General features: G+C 43.7%; 3 protein-coding genes across 3 annotated transcripts in view; 1 reads left to right on the top strand and 2 right to left on the bottom strand.

Moving 5' to 3' along the window:
* Positions 1–5,654, bottom strand: part of LOC126397276 (A disintegrin and metalloproteinase with thrombospondin motifs 7) — a 101,298-nt gene extending 95,644 nt beyond the window's left edge. The window contains exon 1 of the mRNA XM_050055971.1: positions 5,212–5,654. Within this exon, the coding sequence (XP_049911928.1) occupies positions 5,212–5,332 (121 nt within the window). The 5' untranslated portion in view covers positions 5,333–5,654. The remainder of the gene's footprint in view (positions 1–5,211) is intronic.
* Positions 5,655–9,358: 3,704 nt separating this feature from the next.
* LOC126397497 (relaxin-3 receptor 1-like) lies at positions 9,359–11,231 on the top strand. Its single transcript, XM_050056372.1, has one exon. It carries the CDS (start codon positions 9,440–9,442, stop codon positions 10,580–10,582), a length of 1,143 nt encoding a protein of 380 aa, XP_049912329.1. The 5' UTR covers positions 9,359–9,439; the 3' UTR covers positions 10,583–11,231.
* Positions 11,232–14,659: 3,428 nt separating this feature from the next.
* The window catches only part of itga11a (integrin, alpha 11a), an 81,142-nt gene continuing 71,433 nt past the window's right edge, over positions 14,660–24,368 (bottom strand). Inside the window, exons 26-30 of the mRNA XM_050045102.1 lie at positions 23,392–23,475; positions 23,179–23,289; positions 22,890–22,985; positions 21,840–21,953; positions 14,660–16,590 (exon numbers count right to left, since the gene is read on the bottom strand). Of these exons, the coding sequence (XP_049901059.1) occupies positions 16,513–16,590; positions 21,840–21,953; positions 22,890–22,985; positions 23,179–23,289; positions 23,392–23,475 (483 nt within the window). The 3' untranslated portion in view covers positions 14,660–16,512. The remainder of the gene's footprint in view (positions 16,591–21,839; positions 21,954–22,889; positions 22,986–23,178; positions 23,290–23,391; positions 23,476–24,368) is intronic.

Below are 24,368 nucleotides of genomic sequence, written 5' to 3'. Positions count from 1 at the left end.
ACAAATTTTCATTTCGGTGCATCCCTACTACTCGGCCTACCAACAGCAACCAAAAAGCTTCCACTATCAAAATCTTGTCCTGTTGCCTTTTGATTCTGTATAGATATGCTGACATAAATTTATAGATTTTACAGCAGAAACAACAAGATTTGAGTCTTTCAATCACAAATATTTTTCTTCACATGAAGATGTATTTAAAATGCATAATTTATTAAAATAATATTTGATAGTTAATTTTCCACGGGAATTTTCAGAGACTTTTGGCAGAGGGGAGTCATATTATGTCTGAAAACAAACACCAGTAAAATTAGTCGCTTGTCCGTGAAGATTCTCAGTCATCCAGGTCATGGTAATTGTAAGTGCTAATATCGTAGGCAACTGGACTTGCTTGTGTTTCTTGAAGATGTTTCGCCTCTCATCCAAAACAAGCCAATCCATGCTCAAGAAGCTTCTTGGATGAGAGGCGAAACGTCTTCAAGAAACGCAAGCAAGTCCAGTTGCCTACGATATTAGCACTTACGATAACATTAGAGGCGGCTCCATAATGCAGGAGTTTGTTCCACATAAAGTGAGCAACTTAAAAAAATTGTGGAAATGGAAATTATTTGGACATAAAACATTTGATCTACAACAAACCATTACATAACGTAAGGTATGGAAGAATACGAAAGTAGCAACAGCGGGCTGGGCGACACAACAAACCTATTTCACCAAGTACAAAGAGAGAAGTGATGAGAGAAGAGGCAAACTACTTACTTGAAAGACACTGTTGATTGCTGCAATTAGTCAATACTTATGTTTCATAACTTTATAAAATAGTCCTTTCATAACTACCCTGTAATATTGTGATTGTATTTCATCAATCCCTAATTAGCATATAAAGAAGAAAGCATCAATAAATGTGGCCAATCTGCACAAACAATAATAACATAATAACTGATGACACAACAACAACTGCTGTTTCATAATAATGTCTCATCTATTCTCTGCGGCTCACAGTCAAAATAACACCCTTGGAGCATCATAATTTCCAAACACACTGCCTTTGCATGAAGATAATTTATCAAGGTACAAAGACCTGCTCCTGAACTCTCATAATGCCATCATTATCTTAATGTCATTCAGGAGAAACCAGCAGAATGTAAACAATGACTTCACACTGCTCCGAGGTGAAACAAGGTCTCCCTCTCCATTCAGCCCCGCTCAGGATTATCTGCACAAATATTTGGATGAATACATCAGTGTGCAGTGAGATCTGAGGTGGATGTGTTTGGCAACCAGCTGCTCGGAATGTCTTTCTGAATGAAGAGCAAGAAAAACACATGCTTTAAAGTTTTGATCTTCTGTAAGGTCACTTAAAGGATTTTCACTTTGTTCCTTAAAAGTCTAGGTATTTTAGCAACAGCGCAAAACTTCAGATGGAATTTCATCCACAGCAGAAGATACAGCAAAATCTAAATGGATGGCAATAAATCAGCCGTCATGATTTTGTATCACTTTAGAGACAATTCTCACTCCATCCATTTTCATGCGCTTATACGGGGCCAGGTTGCAGGGGCAGCAGGCCGAGCAAAGCACCCCAGATGACCCTCTCCTCAGCAACACTTTCCAGCTCCTCCTGGGAGACCCCAAGGTGTTCCCAGGCCAGATGAGATATGAAATCCCTCCAGTGTGTTCTGGATCTGCTACCAGTGGAACGTGTCTGCACCACCTCCAGCCAGACGCACCCAGGAGGCATCCTGATCAGATGCCTTCATTTTAAGTGAATCAGTACCAAGTACAAAAAGTACTGAGTTTCGGTACCCAACCCTAATCCACGACCTCATTCTTTCGGTCGCTACCCAGAGCTCATGACCAAACCTTCGCCTTCTGGCTCAGCTACCTCTTCGCCATGACGGTCCAGCACAGCACCCGCATCACTGCAGAAGCCGCACCAAACTGCCGATCTATCTCACACTCCATTCTACCCTCACTCCTGAGACCCAGAGATACTTGAACTCCCTTGCTTGAGGCAGTAACTCCCTCCCAACCAGGAGGGGGCAATCCAACAGTTTCCAGCAGAACCATGGCCTCAGATTTGGAGGTGCTGACTCTCAGCCTGACCACCTTACGCTGCAAACCGCCCCAGTGCATGCTGGAGGTCACGGATTGATGAAGCCAACAGAACCAGATCATCTGTGAAAAGCAGAGAAGCAATTCTGAGGTCCCCAAACAGGATCCCTTCCTACCCTCGACTGCACCTCGAGATCCTGTCCATGAAAATCACAAACAGGATCGGTGACAAGGGACAACCCTGGCGGAGGCAAACACCCACAGAGAGCGTGTTTGACTTTCGGCCGAGTATGTGGATGCAGCTCTCACTTTGGTCACACAGGGACTGAATGGCTTGTAGCAGCAAGCCCGGTACCCCTGCAGTCCCGTAGTACCCCCCACACAATTTCCTTAGGGATGCAGTCCTAAGCCCTCTCCAAGTCCACATAGCACATGTAGACTGGATAGGCAAGCTCCCATGAATACAGTTCATCCCAAAATCAAAAATACATATTTTTCCTCTTACCTGTAGTGCTACTTATCAGTCTAGATTGTTTTGGTGTGAGTTGCCGAGTGTTGGAGATATCAGACGTTGAGATGTCTGCCTGCTCTCCAATATAATGGAACTAGATTACACTTGGCTGGTGGTGCGCAAAGCACCAAAAAATTTATAAATAAATAAGAAATAAAAAAACCCTCAATAGCAATGTCTGTTTTCGAGAAATCATGACCTGTTTAGTCAAAATAATCCACAGACCTTGCAATTTCATGTTGAGAACAAAGACCACACCTCAAACACATCCCATTTCCGCCCCAAAGTATTTAAGCACACCTGATGCATTCTCTCTCTCTTCAACGCATTTCTCACATCCCATCTGCCCAATCCCTTCTCGCCTCTTACATCTTTTTCTCTACTCCTTCTATCCTAGAACAAGTTCACTGAGAGACAACTCCCCCACTCAGTCTCACTCCTGGTATCTCTCCTGTGTTCCTGCCTTCGAAAACATCCATCATCGCACTCGCCTGCTACCCAGAAACCCAGCCTTCATCCCTCAATCCTCATCCCTTTATTCCTCACTCTTCATCCGTTGATCCTCATCCTGTCATCCCTAACCTTTTATCCATTCACCCCTCAACCCTTCCACCCTTATCCCATCATAATTCATCTCTTCATCGCTCATCCAATCGACCCTCGACCTCCATCCATTCTTCCCTCGACCCTCATCTCCTCATCCCCTCATCCCTTCGACCCTCTACCCTTCAACCCCTCTATCCCTTCATTCCTCATCCATTCATCCCTCACCCTTCACCTCCTCACCCCTCCGTCTTCATCCTTTCATCCCTCAACCCTTCATCTGACCCTCATTCCTCCATTCCTCACCCTCCATCCCCTCATCCCTTCATTGTACATCCTGTCATCCCTTCATCTATATCCTCTCATTCTCTAATCCCTCCATCCTCACCCCTTCACACTTTCTTCTGAACCCATAATCCATCATACGCAATAAACCATTTGGAATCGTTATCTTCTTGGTCTTTGTCAGTGAATCTATATTAATAATTAATAAACAGCACGACAGGTGAGAGGAAAAACATGTATGATTTTGGGGTGAACTGTGCCTTTAAGAAACACTATTTTGGAGTGATGAAGGAAGCTTTCTTATTCCTGACTAAATCATTTTATATGTACAGTATCTATTAACGTCTGTATTTCCAAACAACTCTAACTGTGCAGTTTAATTGCACACGATTCGTCTAGTGATGACTTAACTCATGACATTGTAAACTGTGGTTCTTATTATGATCCTTGTTTGCTCAGAACTTTTCTTCTGCGTCAAAGCTAAAAACATTCCTTTTTTCACTGCCTACTCCACCCTGTAGTGACTGCACCCTTATTTTTAAACTCACTTTGAACAATCTTTTTTATCTTTGCACCTCTTGTCCGCACTTGCACTATTTTAGCGTTGATTCTTTTTTTAATTTTGATTTTGGGGTCAATTGTCCCTTTAAATTTTGCACAATTCAACCTACAGCTAGGCGTAATATTTCTGATTTTTTTTTAATTTTATTGCAGAAATCCTGGCTGACGTCAGTCATTAAGCATGGCTGTTTTTGATTTTGTGTATTTTGATGAGGATCTGGATTCAGATGGAGAAAATATTTACTAAACAATAGAGCTTTGCAGCCTTGGTGGAGGCATGCTGTCTGGTTGCATGCGTGCAGATCTTTTATTGGAAGGCATTTCATAACCCATTAAGGGTTTTCCCTCATCTCTAAGAATTCAATGTAGCATCTCAATTAATTAAATACACACAAGGTTTAATTTTAATTCATTACAGCTTTTCATCAAGCAGCTGTGCCCTTCACTGCAGACGCCTGTGCCCCAGTGCTTCTACATTTAAAACAACTTTGGGATTCCTGTGCCAACATTTATCACCTGCAGCCTCTAATGTTGGGGAGGTGCCATGTGTCAGTGGCACATCCAACAGTGCTTAGTTTTTCTCCCAAGGGCCACAGTTGATTTATGCAGGTTGAGGCAGAGTGCACCCAGGCTTGCTGCTCTGCTTGTACCTGTACCCTCAGGAGAGCCGTGACTTTTGACATCCATACAGCGAGCTAAAGGGAAGCGTGAGAGGAGTGCAGGGAGTGGAGGTGGAGGAGTGTTTCCTTCAAGACAAGGCAGGATTAAATCTCTGATGTGATGATATCCACTGGGCCTGACAGCTAGTACACTCTGCAGTGCAGAATGGAAACCAACTCCATTGTGAGAGTGATGATGCATCCTGTAGATACCCACAGAGAAATTCTGTTTCCTGACCTTCGGCTGGTGAGGTCAGAGGTCAGCTGCACTGGGAGTCTGTGTTTTGGCTCAAGGGCAAGGCAGATGCTTTCCTACACGGGGCTTAAACCTTGGATGATTCACTGGAAAGAAGGTCTCTGCAGCAACCAGACTAAGCTGCAAAACCTTGGGTTTAATTGCCATGGTCTGCCCAGAACTTCGTAAACATAAGTCACAGCTGGCCTCCCCTCCACACTGAGCTCTGCTGCTGCTGGCCTGATTCTGGGCTCAATTAGATGCGCTCTGGAACAAATGCGCACAACAAAAGCGGGCACAATACCAGGAGACGTGGACATACCACGAATGCAAACTTTGAGGTGTGTGTTTTGTGGCTCACTAACCTGACTCATGTGATAATCCCAATGCTTTGCAGTTTTCCAGGAGCGCCAGAAGAGCGACGAGGAGGTGAATGAGAGAGACTCCTTGTCCAGAAGCGTGAAGCCCGCAGTCCAAACGGGTCATGTTGTCAGGACGGTAGCAGCCTGTACTTTAGAAACATTTAACGCCTCTGTGACACCGCGTCGACTGTCAATTCAAATGATTTCCATGTGGTCTGGATGCACTTTTCGCTTTGTTGCGACCGTGCACTTTAAAAAGTGACAGTCCCTGCAAACTTCTCCAATTCAGGCCTGGACATCGCCTGCACCCACGGGCTGTTCCTGCTGCATTCTCACTCTTTGTGGACTTGTTTAGGTGACGGTGTTGACGTCTGCTTGCGAGTAGCTGTCCCCTCTGTCCTCCATCAGTCTCCGACCGACAGCCAGTGACAGCTTAAAAGTTTTCTCTGCAAACTTTCGCAGAGCAGAGCCACCCCCACAGATGGGTGGACTTAAGACAATGGGCTATCTTTCAGCAGGGCTGGAGGCTTAAAGGGGAATGCTACTCCAAGAAATCGGATATGGCGCTTCAATCCAATTGGCGGCTGCTCCCAAAACTGGGGTCATTTGGGTTTTCAGAGGGTCACATGAGGACCGGTTTCGATATTGGTGCGTTCACTCAGAGTCAGAGAGATGATGAGATATCAGGAGCCTCAGTGTGCATTATTAAAAACCCTCTGTACAGTGGTGAAGGAACCTGTGGTTGAAAACTTTATTGGGAAAGAACTTTGGAAACTCCGGACCTACATGTGCGATGTCTTTAACTTGAGTGGAAAAAGTGGCTGTATTGAAAAACATGCTCTCTGAACTCTACATCATTGATTTGCTTTATCAGTCTCCATCTGTTTGAGCTTAGCGCCCCCTCTAGCGGGCAGATGAAGGCATGATGGAGCACTGATGATGCTCCTGCACATCAGCTCTGATATTATTAGGGGAGAGCGGGGCTGGTCGTCACACTTTACACTGTCCTTTTTCATATTTTATTTGTAGATTTTTAGATTTAAAACAAAGCTCTTATAGGCACCGACTACAGAATAGATGTCTGTACATATGCATATAGTGTCAGTACACAAATGTCGTTTGTCCAACCCATTATGAGCAAGTATGTGTACATGCAAACACTTTAGGTCACTCTTGATAAATAAGACATGGATGGTTGCCATGTTTTGTCAAAGATTACAGAGCTGAGGGAAACACTGCGTCCAACTCTCTCCATGTGGAACAAGTTGGTCTTACAAGAAGACACATCCCCAGTTTCCCAAAGACTTAAAATATTCCTTTTTGCCTCAACCATGCCATATAGTATTGTCTTTTGCTGCAAGTGGGATAGAGCTAATAGATGTGGGGTTCCACCCAGGATGGCAGTGTGTGGGTCTGGTGTAATGTCACAGTTGTATACTTCTGAAAATCACTTTACACTTTTTAACTTTCATTTGAACCCTGTAAACACTATGTCCTTAATGGATTCCCTTTCGATGTGAAGCCTAAAATGTCAGGCAGGTATGGAGTGGTGTTTCTCTCCTTAAACTTATTCTGTTCAAGAGATATGGACTGACAATTAGCCAAAGTGAGATCTATCCTCATCATGGGGTTGGTTGTCACTATAGTATTTTAATGGGGAAAAAATAAACAGCAGTAAGCAATCTTAAAAATGAATTTAAAGTCAAATTTCATTGGTATTTTTTAATTGAAATGCAACAAGCCAACCAAGCTCATGCACAGAGAGAACATAAGTAGGAAAAATCATTCCTAAAAGTGCATTTTTCATCTTTATATGAGGCCAAAACAAAGAGCAATACATGTGGCAACCAACTCTGAGGAGAATGTGACAAGCATCCCCAATCTAATGTAACAATCACATGTTGTAACATAGCTAAGAAAAAACTATCTAAACTATAGCGCTCCCTTCATAACTCTTGATGGTAATATTTATTGAAGAATATTCAGGAATTTAGGAAAGTCTGGGTACATAGCCGACAGAGATGACCACCCTGCTGGGATGTACAACTACATCTGGGTGAACATGCCCTCAGCATGGCAGGTGACCATCAGAGGGTTCGTTGAAGACTGCCTCATCAAAAGGCATGACACACTCACTGGATACTCCCACTAATGTAACAGAAGAACTTAGTCATCCTCCTCTAGAGCGACAAAGCAACCATCGCAAGGTGCAACTGAGACCAAATCTCTCCGCGTTGACTTGATGGTGTAAACACAGCTTGGTGACAACTGGGAGCCACTGATGAGGGCATCACCCAGATGTGGGTTCAGTGTAGTTGTACATCCTGACGGTGTGGTCACCTGTGTTTGCTGTGCACCCTGCCTGGAGAGACAGCATGGAATGTGCGTCCTTGAATTGGCTGCAGATGGAGAAACCAATATTTCCTGTCCATCACTGTCACCAGATCAGACCTCCATAAAAATAAGAGTGAAATGGAAGCTCCTGCATGTGCTCATCTGTGCTAACTGACACACCACTGAGTTGATCAAGTCCTTGAACCAGACTTTCCTAAATTCCTAAATATTCTTCATAGTTTGTGAAATCATGTACTCAGTTCAAACAATTTGAGGTAAGGATGAGGCTGGTCCACATGCTCCTTTGTTCTCCAGAGGAAAACATCTGCCACCTGTGAGCTGTGGCTACATATAGACCCTGGGCTCCGCCCCCTCAGGAAGAGGGAGGCAGGTAGGAGTGGCTGGGGATTTTCCGTGCAGGTAGGTGCAGACAGGTAGAGGGCTGCTTGAGGATTTTCCACATTGTTTTATTATGAACCTAATGTATTCAAACCTAGAAGATAAACACAGAGGAGCTCAATATTTAAAGTCTGGAATGAAAAACACAAGCCGTCTCACCTCAGTGTCAAGTGTCCACGGGCATAGCAGCAAATTCTGGGCACTTTGCATAAGCAGTCTCTGTGGGTCCTTTTTCCTTTCCTTTCTTTTTGTCTTTTCTTTTTTGGGACCATGATTTCCCTTTTATGGGGACAGACATGACAGTGTATGCTGGTGCTTTAGCAGCACTCACTCAGCTCTGTTGCTGTGTTTAGAGATGAATCCAAGTGCAGGGGTGGTGCCTTTAAGGGGTGAGAGGGGCCTCAAAGAGCTCCTGCATTTTCTATACAAAGTTCAGTCTTTAAATCAAGTTATTTAGCCAGTTTTAATTTAGTTATGACACTGTTTAATTCATTTATCCTGTTGGGGGGGCTGGAGCCTATCCCAGCTGACACTGGGTGAGAGGCGGGGTACACCCTGGACAGGTCACCAGACTATCACAGGGCTGACACATAGAGACAGACAACCATTCACACTCACATTCACACCTACGGCCAATTTAGAGTCACCAATTAACCTGCATGTCTTTGGACTGTGGGAGGAAGCTGGAGAAAAGTTACGCTGACAGGGAGAACATGCAAACTCCACACAGAGGGGCTCCCCCACCCTGGGTTTGAGCCAGAAACCCTTTTGCTGTGAGGCGACAATGCTAACCACTGCACCACCGTGCCCATTACTAATTACTTAGAAATAAATACAACAAAACTTTTCATTCCAGGCTTTTCAAGGGCCCCGTTCTCATTGGGGCCCTAGGAAACCAGTCCCCCCATAGGATGTCACTGCAAGTGTCTTACTAATAAAATGACCCCGCAGATGACCTTTGACCCCAGTTCTGAACATTTTGGCACCTCTCCAGAGTGAGAACTAATGATTGTGACAACCAACCCTGCTCTGCCCTTCACAGTTACGATGCTCCTATAGGGCAAACTGACCCCTGGAGAGATCTTGGTGATGATGTGCACAACAAAACGGAGGAAGGTTCCTGTATTTTCGTTAACTTTTCATGATTAAGTTGACATTTCCCTATCTGTATAGCTCTCCGCCACCTGTCTAATGAGCTGACAGTCTGTGTGAGGCAAATATTAATTCATGGAGACTAATCAGTAAGCCAGTCCTGGTGTTTGCAGTTGGATTCTGGAAGATTTACACTCGTCTCTATGCCTGTCTGCGTCTCTGTCACATCTTGTGCAGCCAATCGTGGCTCAGCAGAGGAGCGACACACCTGTATAAAAGCAGACTCAGACTCACTGAATGGGGATAAAGAGCGAGGACTCTCACATGGAGCGTCAGGGCTGTGTTTGCGTCTAGCCTGTGCGCGCAGCGGAACGCCTGGTGCCAGTCCAGGTTCCTGACTTTAAAGATGGATGACTTATTCAACCACAGCGGAGGAGCTCTGAACAGAAGTTCACCTGGCGATGAGAAATTCAGTTTCGAAGACATCGACGTGAGCGCAGACGGCACCTCCATCCTGAGGATCCTCATCTCCGTGGTGTACTCTGTAGTTTGCGCGGTGGGTCTGGTGGGGAACCTGCTCGTCTTTTTCCTCACGAGGTTACGGCAAGGTCGGAAGAAGTCCACCATCAATTTTTTCATCATCAACTTGGCAGTGACGGACTTCCAGTTCGTGCTCACTCTGCCCTTCTGGGCTGTGGACACCGCGCTGGACTTCAGCTGGCCGTTTGGAGACTCCATGTGTAAAATCATCCTCTCGGTCACCGTGATGAACATGTACGCCAGCGTGTTCTTCCTCACTGCCATGAGTGTGACCCGCTACCTGTCTGTCGCCTCGGCCCTGAAGAAGAAAGCGTACAGGAGATCCCGGTGCGTCAAGTGGGTGTGCGCGGTGCTGTGGGTGGCGGCGACAGTGGCCACAGCTCCCACAGCTATCTTCTCCACCGTGACTGTGGTGGCCGGTGAAAAACTCTGCCTCCTCAAGTTTCCAGAGGGGCACGACTGGCTCGCCCTCTATCACATCCAGAAAATATTAATAGCCTTCATCATACCCATGCTCATAGTCTGTGTTAACTACCTGATGCTGCTGCGCTTCGTGAGGCGGAGGAGCATGGACAGCAGCAACCCCAAACGGAGATCTAGAGTCACCAAATCTGTCGCTATCGTGGTTTTGTCTTTCTTCTGCTGCTGGATGCCAAATCATGCCATCACCTTCTGGGGCGTTCTGGTCAAATTTAACGCAGTTAACTGGGACAAGTCATATTACATGGTGCACACGTATGTGTTCCCTGTCACCGTGTGCTTGGCGCACGCGAACAGCTGCCTGAACCCGGTGCTTTACTGCCTGATGAGGCCAGAGATCAGGAAGATGCTCAGCGCGTTGTTTTGGAGAGTGTCCACTCCATCCTCAAAGAAGAGCTGCGCCACGCGCTCTTTTACGCACGGAGAAACGCAGGGAGTCGTGCCTCTCCAGATTATGAGCAATGGGGAGTACACGCTGCCCATCATAGACCGGAAAGGTTTACCAAGCTCCAAAATGATCCCTCGGTGACTTGAGTGTGGTGAAACATAACACCTCATGCAGCTGCTTTTTGCTCTGGTTGTCCACCTGTGACTGTCATGACTCGTGCGTAATGCTTTCGCCACTACTTCAGATTTAAACATTTTTTTATAATAAATAAAGATGAACGCTGTCACCTGGTTGTCATGATGACATGAACTATGTTTGAGAAGTGTAATGTGGAGTCTTTTAAATTCCTGCAACTGTCACAACACTACCCATCACCTGTTAATTTCGTTGGCGAACAAAACGCTTCTCTTTCCAAGACACCGGGCAACAGAGAGACGGGGACAGGGGGCAAATGAATCTTAGACACTTTCAAGGACTCCCAGCTTCAAGTGGGATTATATTATGAAAAAGGAGCGTGCAGTGTTTTCTGCTCTGCCTGTAAATCAATTGCTTTTCCACTTGAAGTAGTAAGAGATTGACTTCAAGTGACTATTGATCAACACCACAGAACATCTTCAATCCTGTAGCATCCTTAATTCTTTACATTTCTCTGTATAGCTGTGCTAAATTTTGTATACTGTATGTTGTCCTCACACATCTGCGCTGTGTTCACCCACTGCTGTATGTACAAAAAAAGAGCATATATACAAATATATATTGTATATTTTCTCAGATGCACTGTTTTTACACTGGAGGTTTGTCTCACATGATTAAATAACATGAGTGTTGACAGTTTGTCATCCTGTCAGACGGAGCAGGTTCATTTCTAAAGGTGTTCTGGCTTTCAGCAACAATAAAAGAATTCTCTTTGAGAGGTGTCATGCATGCATTGTTGAGTTTGACACAGATTGCACAGATAAAGGGGGAGAATGTGGCACACCTGATGGTATATTCAGGTAAGAAATCCATATACATATGCAGTGTTGGACAGCTCCTTTTCATTGAGGTTAATGCATATTCAGCACTGGCTCTATAAGCTGTCAGGTAAAGACCGGGTGGAGGTAATAATGGTTGCAGAGGGTCCAGCAGCTGTCACTTTGCATTCAGCAGAGGTGCAGGTCATCCTCAGGTGATTAAGCAAACCCAAAACAAGAGAGCCGGGAGCGATCTGCTGCCATGTTTGTGCACTAATGACCATGTGTTCCTGTCTGTCCGTTCTCCTCCCTGTGCCATGGGGCCGCTTTGTTTCATGTGGCCTGTCCATGATGCAGGAGGGGTGGTGTAAAGGGATGATAACAAGGTGTACAAACTGCAGATTTGTTTCTATAGCAACAAGTGTTGGGGATCTATAAGTCTCCGTCCATAGTGGTGGCCTGACTGATATTATTAGTCAATTCTATTTATAACAAAGCACTCATGATCTTGGATTCAGATACAGAAAATAACATCAATCCTGTAACAATGAAGATGAAGGGAAACGGGCACATATATGAACCCATACTCTTTCACAGATGCCTCACTGTTAGAGCCTATATATACTGTAACATGTTCTGCAGCATGTCGACATAACCTCACATTTGTTTTAGATTAACTGACTGTGCTCTGTGTGCTTGGATTTATGGCTCATCTTTAATTCAGTTCCTTCGGCCGTACTCACTTTCTTGCCCTCCCTGGATCTCATTACGTTTGCAGCTGCAACAGTCTAATTCCCTCCTCAGTGACGGATCAATATGTTTTCAGCGCAGCACTGACAGCAGCAGATGGTTAGCATGTGTCAGCTGAGTGAATCAAACCTGCGTCCCCAAACGCGAATCACAATTTCACTAAACCACAGCACCACAGTGGAGCTCTCTTCATTTATTAGTGCTTTCTTTTAACTCAGAGGACGCGAACAACCACTGACAATACTCTCATTTGCCTTTAAATTAAATGTTCTTTAGATGTGAGAGAAAACACTGCAGCCCAAACAAAACTTGTAGGTTTTGGGAGGCTTTGACTGGCAGGTGGCTTCACAGTCATCTCTGTGCGTTAAAGGTGGTTTGTAACGTTTATAAAAGTTAACTTTTTGTTATTCACTGAAACTGTCACTACATCCACACAGAAGTAGGAGACAAATTCCTCTTCCTTCTCTTAGTGCTCATGAACTGTGGTCAAACGGTCAAACTAGGCAGCACTGAATTAATATGAGTCAAGATTCTGTCACTGCAGTGCCTTTTTCACATCTCAAATCTTTACACTTGGTATTAGCAAGAGTTTCAGTGATCCGAAGACAAGTGGACAGCTGAGACACATCGCCGTTCACACCTGTGTCCATCCTGCATCTCCAGCTGACTGCTTGTGTTACCCCTGCTTTCATGTGGGGTCAGAATAACTGAAAAAATGACCTCCCCGCTGGGAAAATTCAGGTAGGTCCTCTCAAATGGGAAAAATAGCTTGAAAAGTTGGTAAAAATTTTGGTACACGAGTTGTCAAGTTGACATCAGAGGTGCAGAAACATGGTAGACGAAAGTAAATGTTTGGTTGATGGTAATAAACTTCATAGTAATTCATATATTACATGTCAGCGTTTTGTCTTTACATGTAATTTGTAATATGGTATTAATGTTAGTTGCTGTCCACATAGAGTGACCTGGATCAGTTGGAAAAGTTACTTAGTTACTTAGCATAAAAGCACCATTTCAGTAGCTAACGTATGGCAGCAACAAGTCTAGGACAAAATCATTTTTTAATATAAAGCCTCAAATATGTTTAAATGTTCTGAGCAATAAAATACAGCACATCTTCTTTGTAGCGTCAATTTTGTTTCCACATTACGACTTAAAGCTCGTGAACACACTGAAGTCAGAAGGACGACTTCCCAACTCAGGACTTTTTGAGGAGCATGTGAATGCAGCATACCGTTTCATTTACACTAGAAGGTCAAAAGGCCCCATACACACTTAATATGTTCACACTGTGTCTGCTCACTAGTTATGTTAGTGGTTGTGTCAGTACAGCTGGAAAAACTACTGTCAGCAGAATTCAACATGTCTCCCCTCATAGGGCAAAACAGTGGATGGTCACACAACACTTTGTCCAACTTGTCTTAAAATTGCTCGCTGTCACAGGCACAACCACCACATTCTGATCAGATCAGATCACATTGCGTCTTGGTGGTCGTTTACACTTAGGGTGCTTTCAGACCTAGAGTTGTCTTGCTTTGGTCTGAATCAGGGACTAATTTTGTTACACAATTGCCTAGAGTTGGTTCGTGTTCTCACGGCAGCATTTACAAGCGGACCAGATCAAATGCCTTGTGTGAGAAAGCTGCTCTTGATTGGTCAGAATTTCCAAAACTGAAAAATCCAGGAAGTAAACCAAACGTTGAAGAAGAGTACACTTGCAAGATAAATGTGACACTTTCTAATGTCACAATGGAGGGACAACTACGCAGGTTGATTTTAGCGCTGCTCATCGTGGACTATATTGCTGTCATTGTTCATTTTAGTCAAACCATACAGTTTGAAAACGAGGCGCGGCTCCAACTAGAAAACAATGTTTTGATGCATTGGATGTGCTGAATGTGCATATTAAGGCAGTACAGGAGGAGGTGCACATTAATAATCCTCCAGGACTGTAACATGCTCATGTTTAACCCAAACAATGTGTCATGTGACTGCAGTTGGTTCAGATCGAGGTCGGAACACGTTCTCACCACAAACGAACCGCACCAGAGTTTGTTTGTAACTGGACCGAGACCACCTCTTCAAGAAGGTCTCAGTCTGGTTGTTTTGGTGCGCACCTGAGTGTGACTGCTGTGTTCACACCTGCCCAAACGAACCACACTTAGGGGGCAAACGAACTTGAGTTCTATTGAACCGAACCAAACAGGGCAGGTGTAAAAGCACCCCTATATTTAGGGCTGTCCACTTGTGATAGGATTACCCAAGACACACTTTAATACCAGGTATAAACAGGGCCAACATTTGTTATTTCAACCAAAACATAATGAAATAATATTGCCTACTGCAGCTTTTAATTATCTTCACTCTTGATCTCTCCCTCTATAACCGTAGCCTCTCTCTGATTAATTGACATGATTTAAATAAACACCACTCTTGTTTCCTCGGGGCTCCTTCCCGCAGCTGAAACTCTTCAGGCGTTCATTAAAAAGACATTCACAGACATATACAATGTTTTATTTGTAGGCATATTACAGCTCTTCTCATCAAAACAGGACAAACTGACATTCGTTGGTAACACCAGGAGGGTGCTGACATACTTTAAGCAATGTGCATTTACTGGACTCATCTTTATGGCATCTGATCGTCATTTAGTTACAGTTACTCATCAGAATTACTTTGTTGATATCCATGTTGCCTGCAGTACTTTATGCACATCCTTTTGCTCTGATGCAGTGCACGTTAAAAGGCATGCAACGTCTCGTAACAGGTTCAGTAACACAAAGCCTCGTTGCTTAAGTTACAAAGTAATGCCATAAACCACGTGGAAAAATACTGAAAACCATTATAATATTTGAAAGGGTATAAAAAGGTACTTGACTATTTACAAAATTCAAGTTAATTTTGTACAAAGTAAAAGTGCATCAAATGGTTAATGTTTTCCAGGATGAACATATTAAAAAGAAAAAGGAGTGAACTCCTAAGAGCGGATGCAGGTTTAGAAGATTCTTCTCTGTAGAAAAAAAATTAAGAAACATCTCTGTAAAGGCCCGACACACCAAACCGACATCAAAGAGCAAGTGGAGACAATGTTGCTTGTGTCTCAGCCAAAAAGTTGCTCTGAACACACTGCAAAAATGACAACGGCCAACTTGCGCGAAAGTTCTGCACGTGCATGAGAGGACATAACTTCATGTCAGCAGGCGGCGGTAGTCTGCATTTGTCATTCAAAAAGGGAAACTGGAAGGCTGACAGGACGGATTCAAGATGCTAGTTAGCCAGTTAGCACATTAACTACACAACCCAATATTGACTGAACAAAGGATATTTACGGTGCGCCAGCAAATAATAACACAAACTGTTTCTCCTGAAGAGCTCAATGGCTAAAAATATTACCTTATGTAAAATAACAAGTAGGTTTCCTTCTCACACCCTTTTGACTTCCGCCATTTGTTTACTTTCCTCAGTTCTGTTTCTCTTGTTGCGTGCTGTGTGGAACCGCCTATCAGAGTGATTTTACTCACCGTCGAGCTACGGTGCTCTGACGCTGATTCAACATGCTGAATCGGCTGAGAAAAAGCTGACATGGGCCAACTAGCACCAACGACATGGGACACACTGCAGAAACTAGCGCAGCAGTTGCCCACAAACGGCCCGACAGTGACCAGCGGTTGACCGTCGGCTTGGTGTGTCAGGGTTCTTAGATAAACATGAACCTTCTTTGTACTCTGGCGACTTTAGTTCAGTTTAGTTTCTTCATAAATTATTATGCAAGTGAGCTGAACATGTTGCAGATAAAAATCTTTTAAACATCGAATTCAATATACAGTATAGTAACTTTACATTTGCGGTAGCTTTTGGGTGGCAAGTCACCCTTGAGGTTCTTCATGTATTTCAAAATTTACCATAAGAGTTAAATAAATACACATCAGGAAGAGACAAAAAAAATGATTGGCTAACGCTTGCCTCAAGGACAAATTGTGGCCTGAAATTCTTGGGACAGATCGGTCAAAGCTCGCTCTGTTCTTCTTTTCAAACGGCCGGGAAAAGCACCAGCCTGAAGCCAAGAAAACGACAGCTCAAAGATCTGTGGAAGGTACGACACTGGAGGGCGGTGAATACATAGACAAAGAAGGCCCTAATGTCGCAACAGTGCAGGAATGCTAAGTGAGTGTGACAGTGCTGACTCTTGGGGGTCAGGGGTCGTGGCGTGGGACAAATCCAGTGCACTGAACAAGCCTTGCTTCAGCGGTCATGCGGAGCTGTCGATGCGGTGCCACTGTGGTGTTGGGGAGCAGGGGGGAGGTGGGTTGGTCCCTGAGTGTCGGGTCCCCTGTGGAAAAGGCGTCTGCTGGGGGCCCTCAGCCTGCGTTACCGCTCTTCGGCTACTTTCCCGTTTGCCCCCTGCTCGTCCTCGTCTCTCCGTTTCTGCCTCCTGAAGAAGCCGAGCTGGGAGGGAGAGAAACACATACAGACATCAGACATGAAGCTCAAACTAACAATAGAAGACTGTCTGTCCTTCAACAGGGGATCAAAATAATCTGAATTTAAGGTCCACTTGGTTGATTTTTTTTCCAGAGAAAGAGTTCAACTACATCTTAGGCTGCATTCACATTACAGGACTTCATGTTCAATTTGGATTATTTCCCAAGATCCAGTCTTTCTAGTGTTTGAAGCAACCAATATCTGACATCAGTGTGAACTGATCTCTGCCCTGAAACACCTCACATGCATCCAGTAACATCACACACATGGAAGAGCAACAAAAAACATCACAATTGTGAAACTGGCATTTGTGGAAAAATAGATGTAACCATGTGCTGCTGGTTGGGAGAGTGTGTAGCATATTTTTGGACCCACTGGAGCAATGGGCATTTGTTTTCAGGATAATGGGCTGACGTACAAAAGGGCTTTCAGTCCATTAGCTCCATTAGCAGCTATTCCTGGTAGTTGTGTGGAGAGAGAGGTGTGGGTGCAGCCAGGAGAGGAGCCAGGAGTGGTGGGGCGGGATGTGGAGGGATCAGGGAGGAACAGTTATTCCAAACCCTTAGGATGACCAGGGCGACCTGTTTATATCTCTGTTGGCGCCTAATGACAATGCTATCAGGGCTGTTCCCATAAGAAATGGTCTGACAGTCGGGCTCTATTGACTGGCAGCAGCGGTACGGCTGCAGCAGCCTTCTGTAGTTTCAATGAACTGCTCCGACACTGTATGTGAGTAATCTGCAGTTCATTCTTTCATATTTCGTAACCTCTTATCCTGTTGGGGGTCACAGGGGGGGCTGGAGCCTATCCCAGCTGACATTGGGTGAGAGGTGGGGTTCACCCTAAAACCAAACTTTTTTGGACTCGTCTCTCGCACACACTGGATCGGGTAATAACACAGCTGTTTTCTGTTTACATCGCACACTGTGATGTCATACAATGGAGATGAGACAAAATAACTGCGGTTATCCTGTCCACACATGACTGCTGACACCGGACTTTTCCAAAAAGTTCACCCTGGACTCTGGTTACAAATAACTCTGGTTACAGGGGCCCAAAACTGCAGTTACGTGTGGATGAAAGGCCAAACTGTGAGCAAAGAGTCACGGTTTTATAAATACCCGCGTTGGTGTGGGCAGCCCCTTGAATTAATGAATGGAGCTGGCTCAGCTGTAATCAGGCCACCTGAGAGGGGAGTATGGGTCAAGTGATAAGAACACACAACCACTTAATTATCACCTGACCTGTGTTAATGTGTCGCACTTAATTCATGCGATGACACCTAAGACAAGGTTGACAGCTCTAAAAATGTCAGTAAGTTGACCTTGAGTTGTAATTTTTTTCTACAAACATAAAGTTGCATTTACAGCTTCAGAGCCGAACACAGTGAAGATGCATTCAGCTGATATGTCAACTATAAAATCCAAATCTTCCGGCACATTTGATTGATTCATTTTGTCGCCTGCTCAGAGCCTGCAGAGCCACACAGGTGTTTCCAGTTACTCTCACTGATTAGGCTCCTGCTCAAGTGGTGTGAAGATAAAAGTGTCATTTGTAAAACCCACACAGGTGCAACAAGCTACCAGGAGAGTGAGGGAGATGTCAGTCAAACTGTGTGGGTGCTTTTCATCATGCCAACGTGTCTCCTCGCTAGAGCTTTCATTCTCTGCACGAACCTGATCAGGCCTGACCCAGCCCACTGGGTCTGGGCTATAATTTTTTGAAAATATCCCTGGCATTGACTTAAGTTTCTTTTAGTTTGTGATGAATACTTTTTTCTTACAGTGGAAATTTGTGTTTTTAATCTGGCTCGGGCCCAAAACTGCTGCCATGGTTTGGTCTCAGTCGGGCTTGGACAGAAACTAAGTTCATGCAGGGTCGGGCACGACCATAGCTCTACTGCTTCCCTCCCTCACGTCTTTGCTCCTCCCAGCAGGGATGTGTGAGAGAGATGCGAGGAAGAGATACATAGGACACGTGTTTCCTCGCTCTAGGCTCCTCCAGAGGCCTCCTCTCTCCTCGCCTCCTCAAGATGCATTTAAGAGATTGGAAGATCCTTCGTAATGGCGGAGGGGGAATGATTTCAGGGTCACAGGAAGAGAGAGGATGTGAGGAAGCGTATGTTAGCATAATATCTCCAGACTCCGACCTTCACTCCCCGACTCTGTTGCTGAGACTCTAATACACGCCTTCATCACCTCACGTCTGGATTATTGTAATGCCGTTCTGTACGGGGTCACCAATAAAACTCTTGGCAGACTCCAACATGTTCAAAACTCAGCTGCCAGGGTTCTCACTCGCACTAAACCTTGGCAGCACATCACCCCCCCTCTCAAACAACTGCACTGGCTTCCTGTTAAGTTCCGGATCACCTTCAAACTTCTCCTGCTCACCTACAAATCTCTGCACACCCTTGCCCCTCAGTATTTAACAGACCTCCTTCATGTTCACCACCCATCCCGGAACCTGCGATCTGCGGACTTGGGCCTCCTTTCAATTCCTCGTACTAGAAGGCAAACCTTTGGGAGCAGGGCCTTCAGTGTGGCAGCACCCACCCTCTGGAACTCGCTTCCGCTGGAGATTCGCCAGGCACCAACTCTGGACTCTTTTAAATCTCAGCTAAAGAGGCACCTTTTCCTGCTGGCTTTCGCCAGCTAGTTGTGTTTTCTGTTTGTTCATGTCATGTGATTTTGTGGTTGTCTGTGTGATTTTGTGGTTGTTAGCAATTGTGAAGCGACCTTGGGTTTCTTGAAAGGCGCTATATAAAATTGATTTATTATTATTATTATTATTATAATGAAAAACCCACACACTGCCCACACCCGCGGGATCCTAAGAATTCTAATCAGCAAAAATGAGTGACCTGTGGGTGTTTACGAGTATTTGCAGCTGTTTAAAAGGCCAGACTATGCTTAATGTTGTTCTAATGCATTTGCCTTATACAAAGCCCCCCCTTTATGATTTGTTGAACAACACTGACAAAAAAAAAAGATTTTTTATTTTTTTTTTTAAAATCAAAGGACAAACATCAGAGGAGGCCAATGATGTCTTGTGAACATGAACAAATCTATCCCAGAGATTTGCCCCAGAGAAAAGCGTGATGCTGTTTATGATCTTTGTCCCCTGGAGTTACAGTAAGTGTTTCAGTCAGTGGCTTCTGTGTTGACCATGAATGTTATTGACTCTTTGCCTTTTTACTTCAAAATAAGGTTCTACATTCAGTTTAGTGGTGCCATTATTTCTCCAACTAGAAAACTTGCACATGTCCAGAACTCGCGTGGTTCAGCTGTTCTTGTTTTATTCTCTCGAGAGAGTTATAAAGTGGACAACACATTTTTCTTTCCAAGATAAATGGCACAATATGAAATTATAATTGTCCTCAGTTATATAAACACGTTTTTTTACTGAAATGATGGGATCGTCTGTCAGTTAATACAGTGTCTTCTGATTGCCTGGGCACTGTCTTTGACAGGATAGACTCTACGCACTTACCTCAAAAGCTTTTGCTTTTTGTGTGTGCAGGGCAGAGCAGTTTGCAAGACAGATTCATCACACATGTACAAAGTATAGATGTGTATTCTGAATACAACTCACTATCACTACCAATGAGGTCATTTTTTTTTTGAGTCTTGAAAGTGTGCATAAATGTTCAATTAACTCCAGACACAAACTGAAGCAATTTAAAACAGTGCATTTGCTCTACTATTTCAAAGACAGATTGCATAATATTTTCCCTGATGTTTCCTCCCTCTGTAGCAGGTGTTAAGAGGCAGACGGGACATTAACACATTCTCTTTGGGCATGTTAGAAATTGTTTACTTATTGGAAGAGTGTATTTGAATGTTTCTCTAATGCCTTTGAGAAGAAATGGGAACTTCACCCACTAGTTGCTGTCATCTGTGCCACGAGTGTTGCCTTTGGTAAACAAGTATGAAACTCAGGCCGTTTCATTTGGTGTGGCTGTGGCAAGGAAACTTATTCTACTTATGTGGAAGTCAGACTGTGCACCAACATAAGATATGTGGAAAAGAGAGCTGATGAATGTACTGTACTCAGAAAGGTTAAAGTTTTCTAATCAGAATAAGATTTAAATATCTGTCAGAATTTGGAGTAAGGATAGTGAATTGTAATGTTCTAACTGAGTAGCCATATACCCTCTATCGCTGTGTATATGTATTTTATTTTACTAGTAATGTTGAAGTCCTAGGACTTGGTTTTTGTACAACTCTCAGCTCATGGTGCTTTCAGTCATTATGGTCCTACTCTCTGGAATTGTCTTCCACATGACCTACGGTCTGCTACAACAGTGTTCTCTTTTCACAAGCTTTTAGTCAGGTTTTTAAGTGTATTTTTATTTGTTTTAGGAATTAATATCATCATTGTCATTATCTCCCCTTTTTTAAGAATAATGATATCAACAGTACCCTCTTATTTTGTTTGTTTTTATCATGTCCTGATTCTTTTATATATGTGTAATACTTACCTTACATATCTATCTACATTTATTAATTTAATTCTACTGTTAGTGTGTCGCATTTAGAAAATACTGTAATATAACTGTCAGATTTGACCTGTCTCTCTGTCTACAGACGTTATTTCGTTGTCTACCAGAGGGTGGCAGCATATCCCCACTCTGAAGAACTGCTGTGACTATAGTTAAGGTTTAAAAGAGCCTCTGAAGAATTCAGATAACTTCATCCATCCATCTTCTAACGGCTTCATCCTCTTGAGGGTCGCGGGGGGCTGGAACCTATCCCAGCTGACAGTGGGCAAAAGGCAGGGTACACCCTGGACAGGTCACCAGACTATCACAGGCCTGACACATAGAGACAGACAACCATTCACACTCACATTCACACCTACGGACAATTTAGAGTTATCAATTAACCTGCAAGCTGGAGTGCCCGGAGAAAACCCACGCTGACACAGAGAGAACATGCAAACTCCGCACAGAAGGGCTCCCACACCCGGGATTGAACCGGTAACCCTCTTGCTGTGAGGCGACAGTGCTAACCACCAAACACCGTGCCGCCCAGATAACTTCAGGAGAACAAAATCAACTTGGCTATAGAATAATACGCTATGACCTACTTTAGATAAAAACAGCAGCAGCACTGAGACACACCTGATCTTTGGCAGTCTGATGAAGTTACCTCTCATAATTCTTTTTTTTTTTTTTTTTTTAAATACATGTGCGATATATGATGACTTACCTTCCATAGAGCAAGACTGAGCAGGGCTAACAATAAGAGTCCTCCCAGTGTGCTGCCGATGATAATCCAGTTAGGGATTCTGTAATCTCCCTCCTTCCTGATCTCCAATATTATCTGTGGACAAGACCATGTTTGAATCATTAGATTGGAAAATGTATTTTTTTTTAATGCACACTGAAATCCTAATGTACAAAATATACATATAATACACATACAGTTATATATATTATCATAAATTGAGTACCCAAGGCACAGGCAGTAATAATGCACTCTACCCACACATGATGATGATGATGATGATGATACTGGATTATACATAATTGCTGTAGCTATATTCAGCACATGGACACAATATTATAGACTCCTTCTGTGACTCTAAGAGACATATGTTGAATCAAACATGACTATTTTACAGAAATAGGTCTGAAACAGGACTATAAATGTTCTTTCCTTACATGTATATTTAAAGGAAGACTTGCCGCACAGATCAGAACCAGATTTACCACAAAATCCGTTCCTCTTGTTACACTAATAATACATTTACGTCAGCTGAAAGAAATCAGTATGCACTGGCCCATAAAAGCAATATAAAGAGAAACTGTATGACTGGCTGTACTGGCCAATAGATGGCAGCAAAGATTAGTGTATGAGTCCAGACTTTTACATGTTGTGCCGCTGGTCCTTTCGGTCCCTAAGCACCACACAGCACGTGTGCTCCAATACCAACCTTTACTGTCTGATCCTACACTGCCTCACTCTCACAGAGCTGTGCTCAACTGCAGCAGAGCCCACTGATATCTGTGTAACTGCAGCAGAATATGCTCCTGTTCAGTGTTACATGTTTTATACTATTTTAATACTTTCAGTCCATTTAAACACATTTTAAAAGACTGATTTCTTTGAGCACAGAACACTGTATTCACACATGGAGCGGATAAAAATCAGAGAAAGTCTAAATCTGATCAAATTATGATGCTATTATGAGCTCAGATTTAAGTCAGGTCAAACCCGGGACAGAGCCACTTTACAGTATTAGTGTTGTTGACTCACATGTCTGACAGGCCTCTCTTCATGTAAAAACATGGGGCTGGAGGAGGGGAGCTCCACCGATGCACTGGTTCCCAGTTCCAGGATTTTAAACTTTAGCTGGAGAGGAAATCAAAACATGCTGCCAGTTTTCACAAACACATCACACCGCTGAAAGACTACAAAGCTGTCATCACTGCAGAGTCAAAGCAGAGTAACAGCGAGATGAATAAAGCACTCGCATGCATTTGTGTTATTATAAAGCCGGGGATTTCCAGCTTTATGCGTGCATGTTATGGGGTTTTATACTCACTGCGTGTAAGGTATCTATTCTTAGTGCTCCTGTGATTCTGACTGCGATTTCTCTGTAGGAGGCCACATTGACGGTGCACTGGATTGGCAGAGTGAGCGTGTTGGATCGGTTCTGTGAGAAGAAACCAGACATGAGCCTCAAAGTGATGAAAAGCTACAGAGGGTGGAAATAAAAATATTATTTGGGGTTGAATTTGGTTGGTTTTTACTTTACCAAGCGGGAGAAGCGTGTAAGGTCCTCAGGTGCCGCCCTGCTCTGCGCCACGTGCTGAGGTGGTAAACAGCGCGTACCATCTCTCTGAGGTGGGACATAAGAGTTAAAATATCTGTTAGTATGTTACAGCTTTATGTCTGCAGAAACAGACTGAAATAATATTCTGATAGGTTGATAGCGTTACATAATAACCAAGAATGAACATGGCTCTGTAACTGAAGGACTAGTTTAACACTGTGGAAGATATTAGAAGATCCATACAGATCTCCATGTCTGTATGTTAAGCACAGAGCTGAGGTCAGGACCTGGTTATCCTAGCTTAGCATAAAGACTGAATGTAGAGGGGAGCTACATCTCCTTCTGCCGATTTCAACACGGATTTATTAAGTTTCTTGTTTTTTTAAATTTCATTTTATTTCTCTCCATATACACTCCTCGCAGTAGTGTAGTGGTGGTTCAGTGGGCACCAGAGAGCTTTTGTTGTTTTGACACAACAATGATACAGCGTGTTTTGGGGCTCGTGTGATGTCGGATAACTGTCCCATCTCCACCAGGCCTATCCCACAGGCCAACACTGCTTGCAAGCACTTGTAAAGCTGTCTCACTGTTAAAATATTTATTTAGGAGGGTACTAAATCATGAAGTTTGTAAATAAAGTTGTATTTGTGCTGACCTTAAACTTTGCTTGTCCAAGTTCTTTAAATAGCACTAACACTACACTACATAGATTACAGACAGTGGCAGGTGTTAAAACATAATCTAACAGCACAAGTAGAGAGGAAACTCAACAAACTCATTAAGCCCCTCCCCTCAAATTTTGATTGTCCAATCATAGATTGGCAGCAATTTAACAGTGCAGGGGAGTGTGGTTTTTTTTTTTTTTTAAATATTGTATCAAATTTTAATTTAAGGAGAAGAAGTGCCAATATTCTTTCAAAAGTTCACTCCTGTCCTTCAGCTTCACTGGCTCCCAGTTA

Source organism: Epinephelus moara, chromosome 1 (genome assembly GCF_006386435.1).
Source record: "Epinephelus moara isolate mb chromosome 1, YSFRI_EMoa_1.0, whole genome shotgun sequence".
Lineage (NCBI taxonomy): Eukaryota > Metazoa > Chordata > Actinopteri > Perciformes > Serranidae > Epinephelus > Epinephelus moara.
This window is presented reverse-complemented; position numbering and strand designations above follow the sequence as displayed.

Excerpts from the sequence above, each read along its gene's own strand:
- LOC126397497 (XM_050056372.1), top strand. The coding sequence starts at position 9,440 with ATGGATGACTTATTCAACCACAGCGGAGGAGCTCTGAACAGAAGTTCA.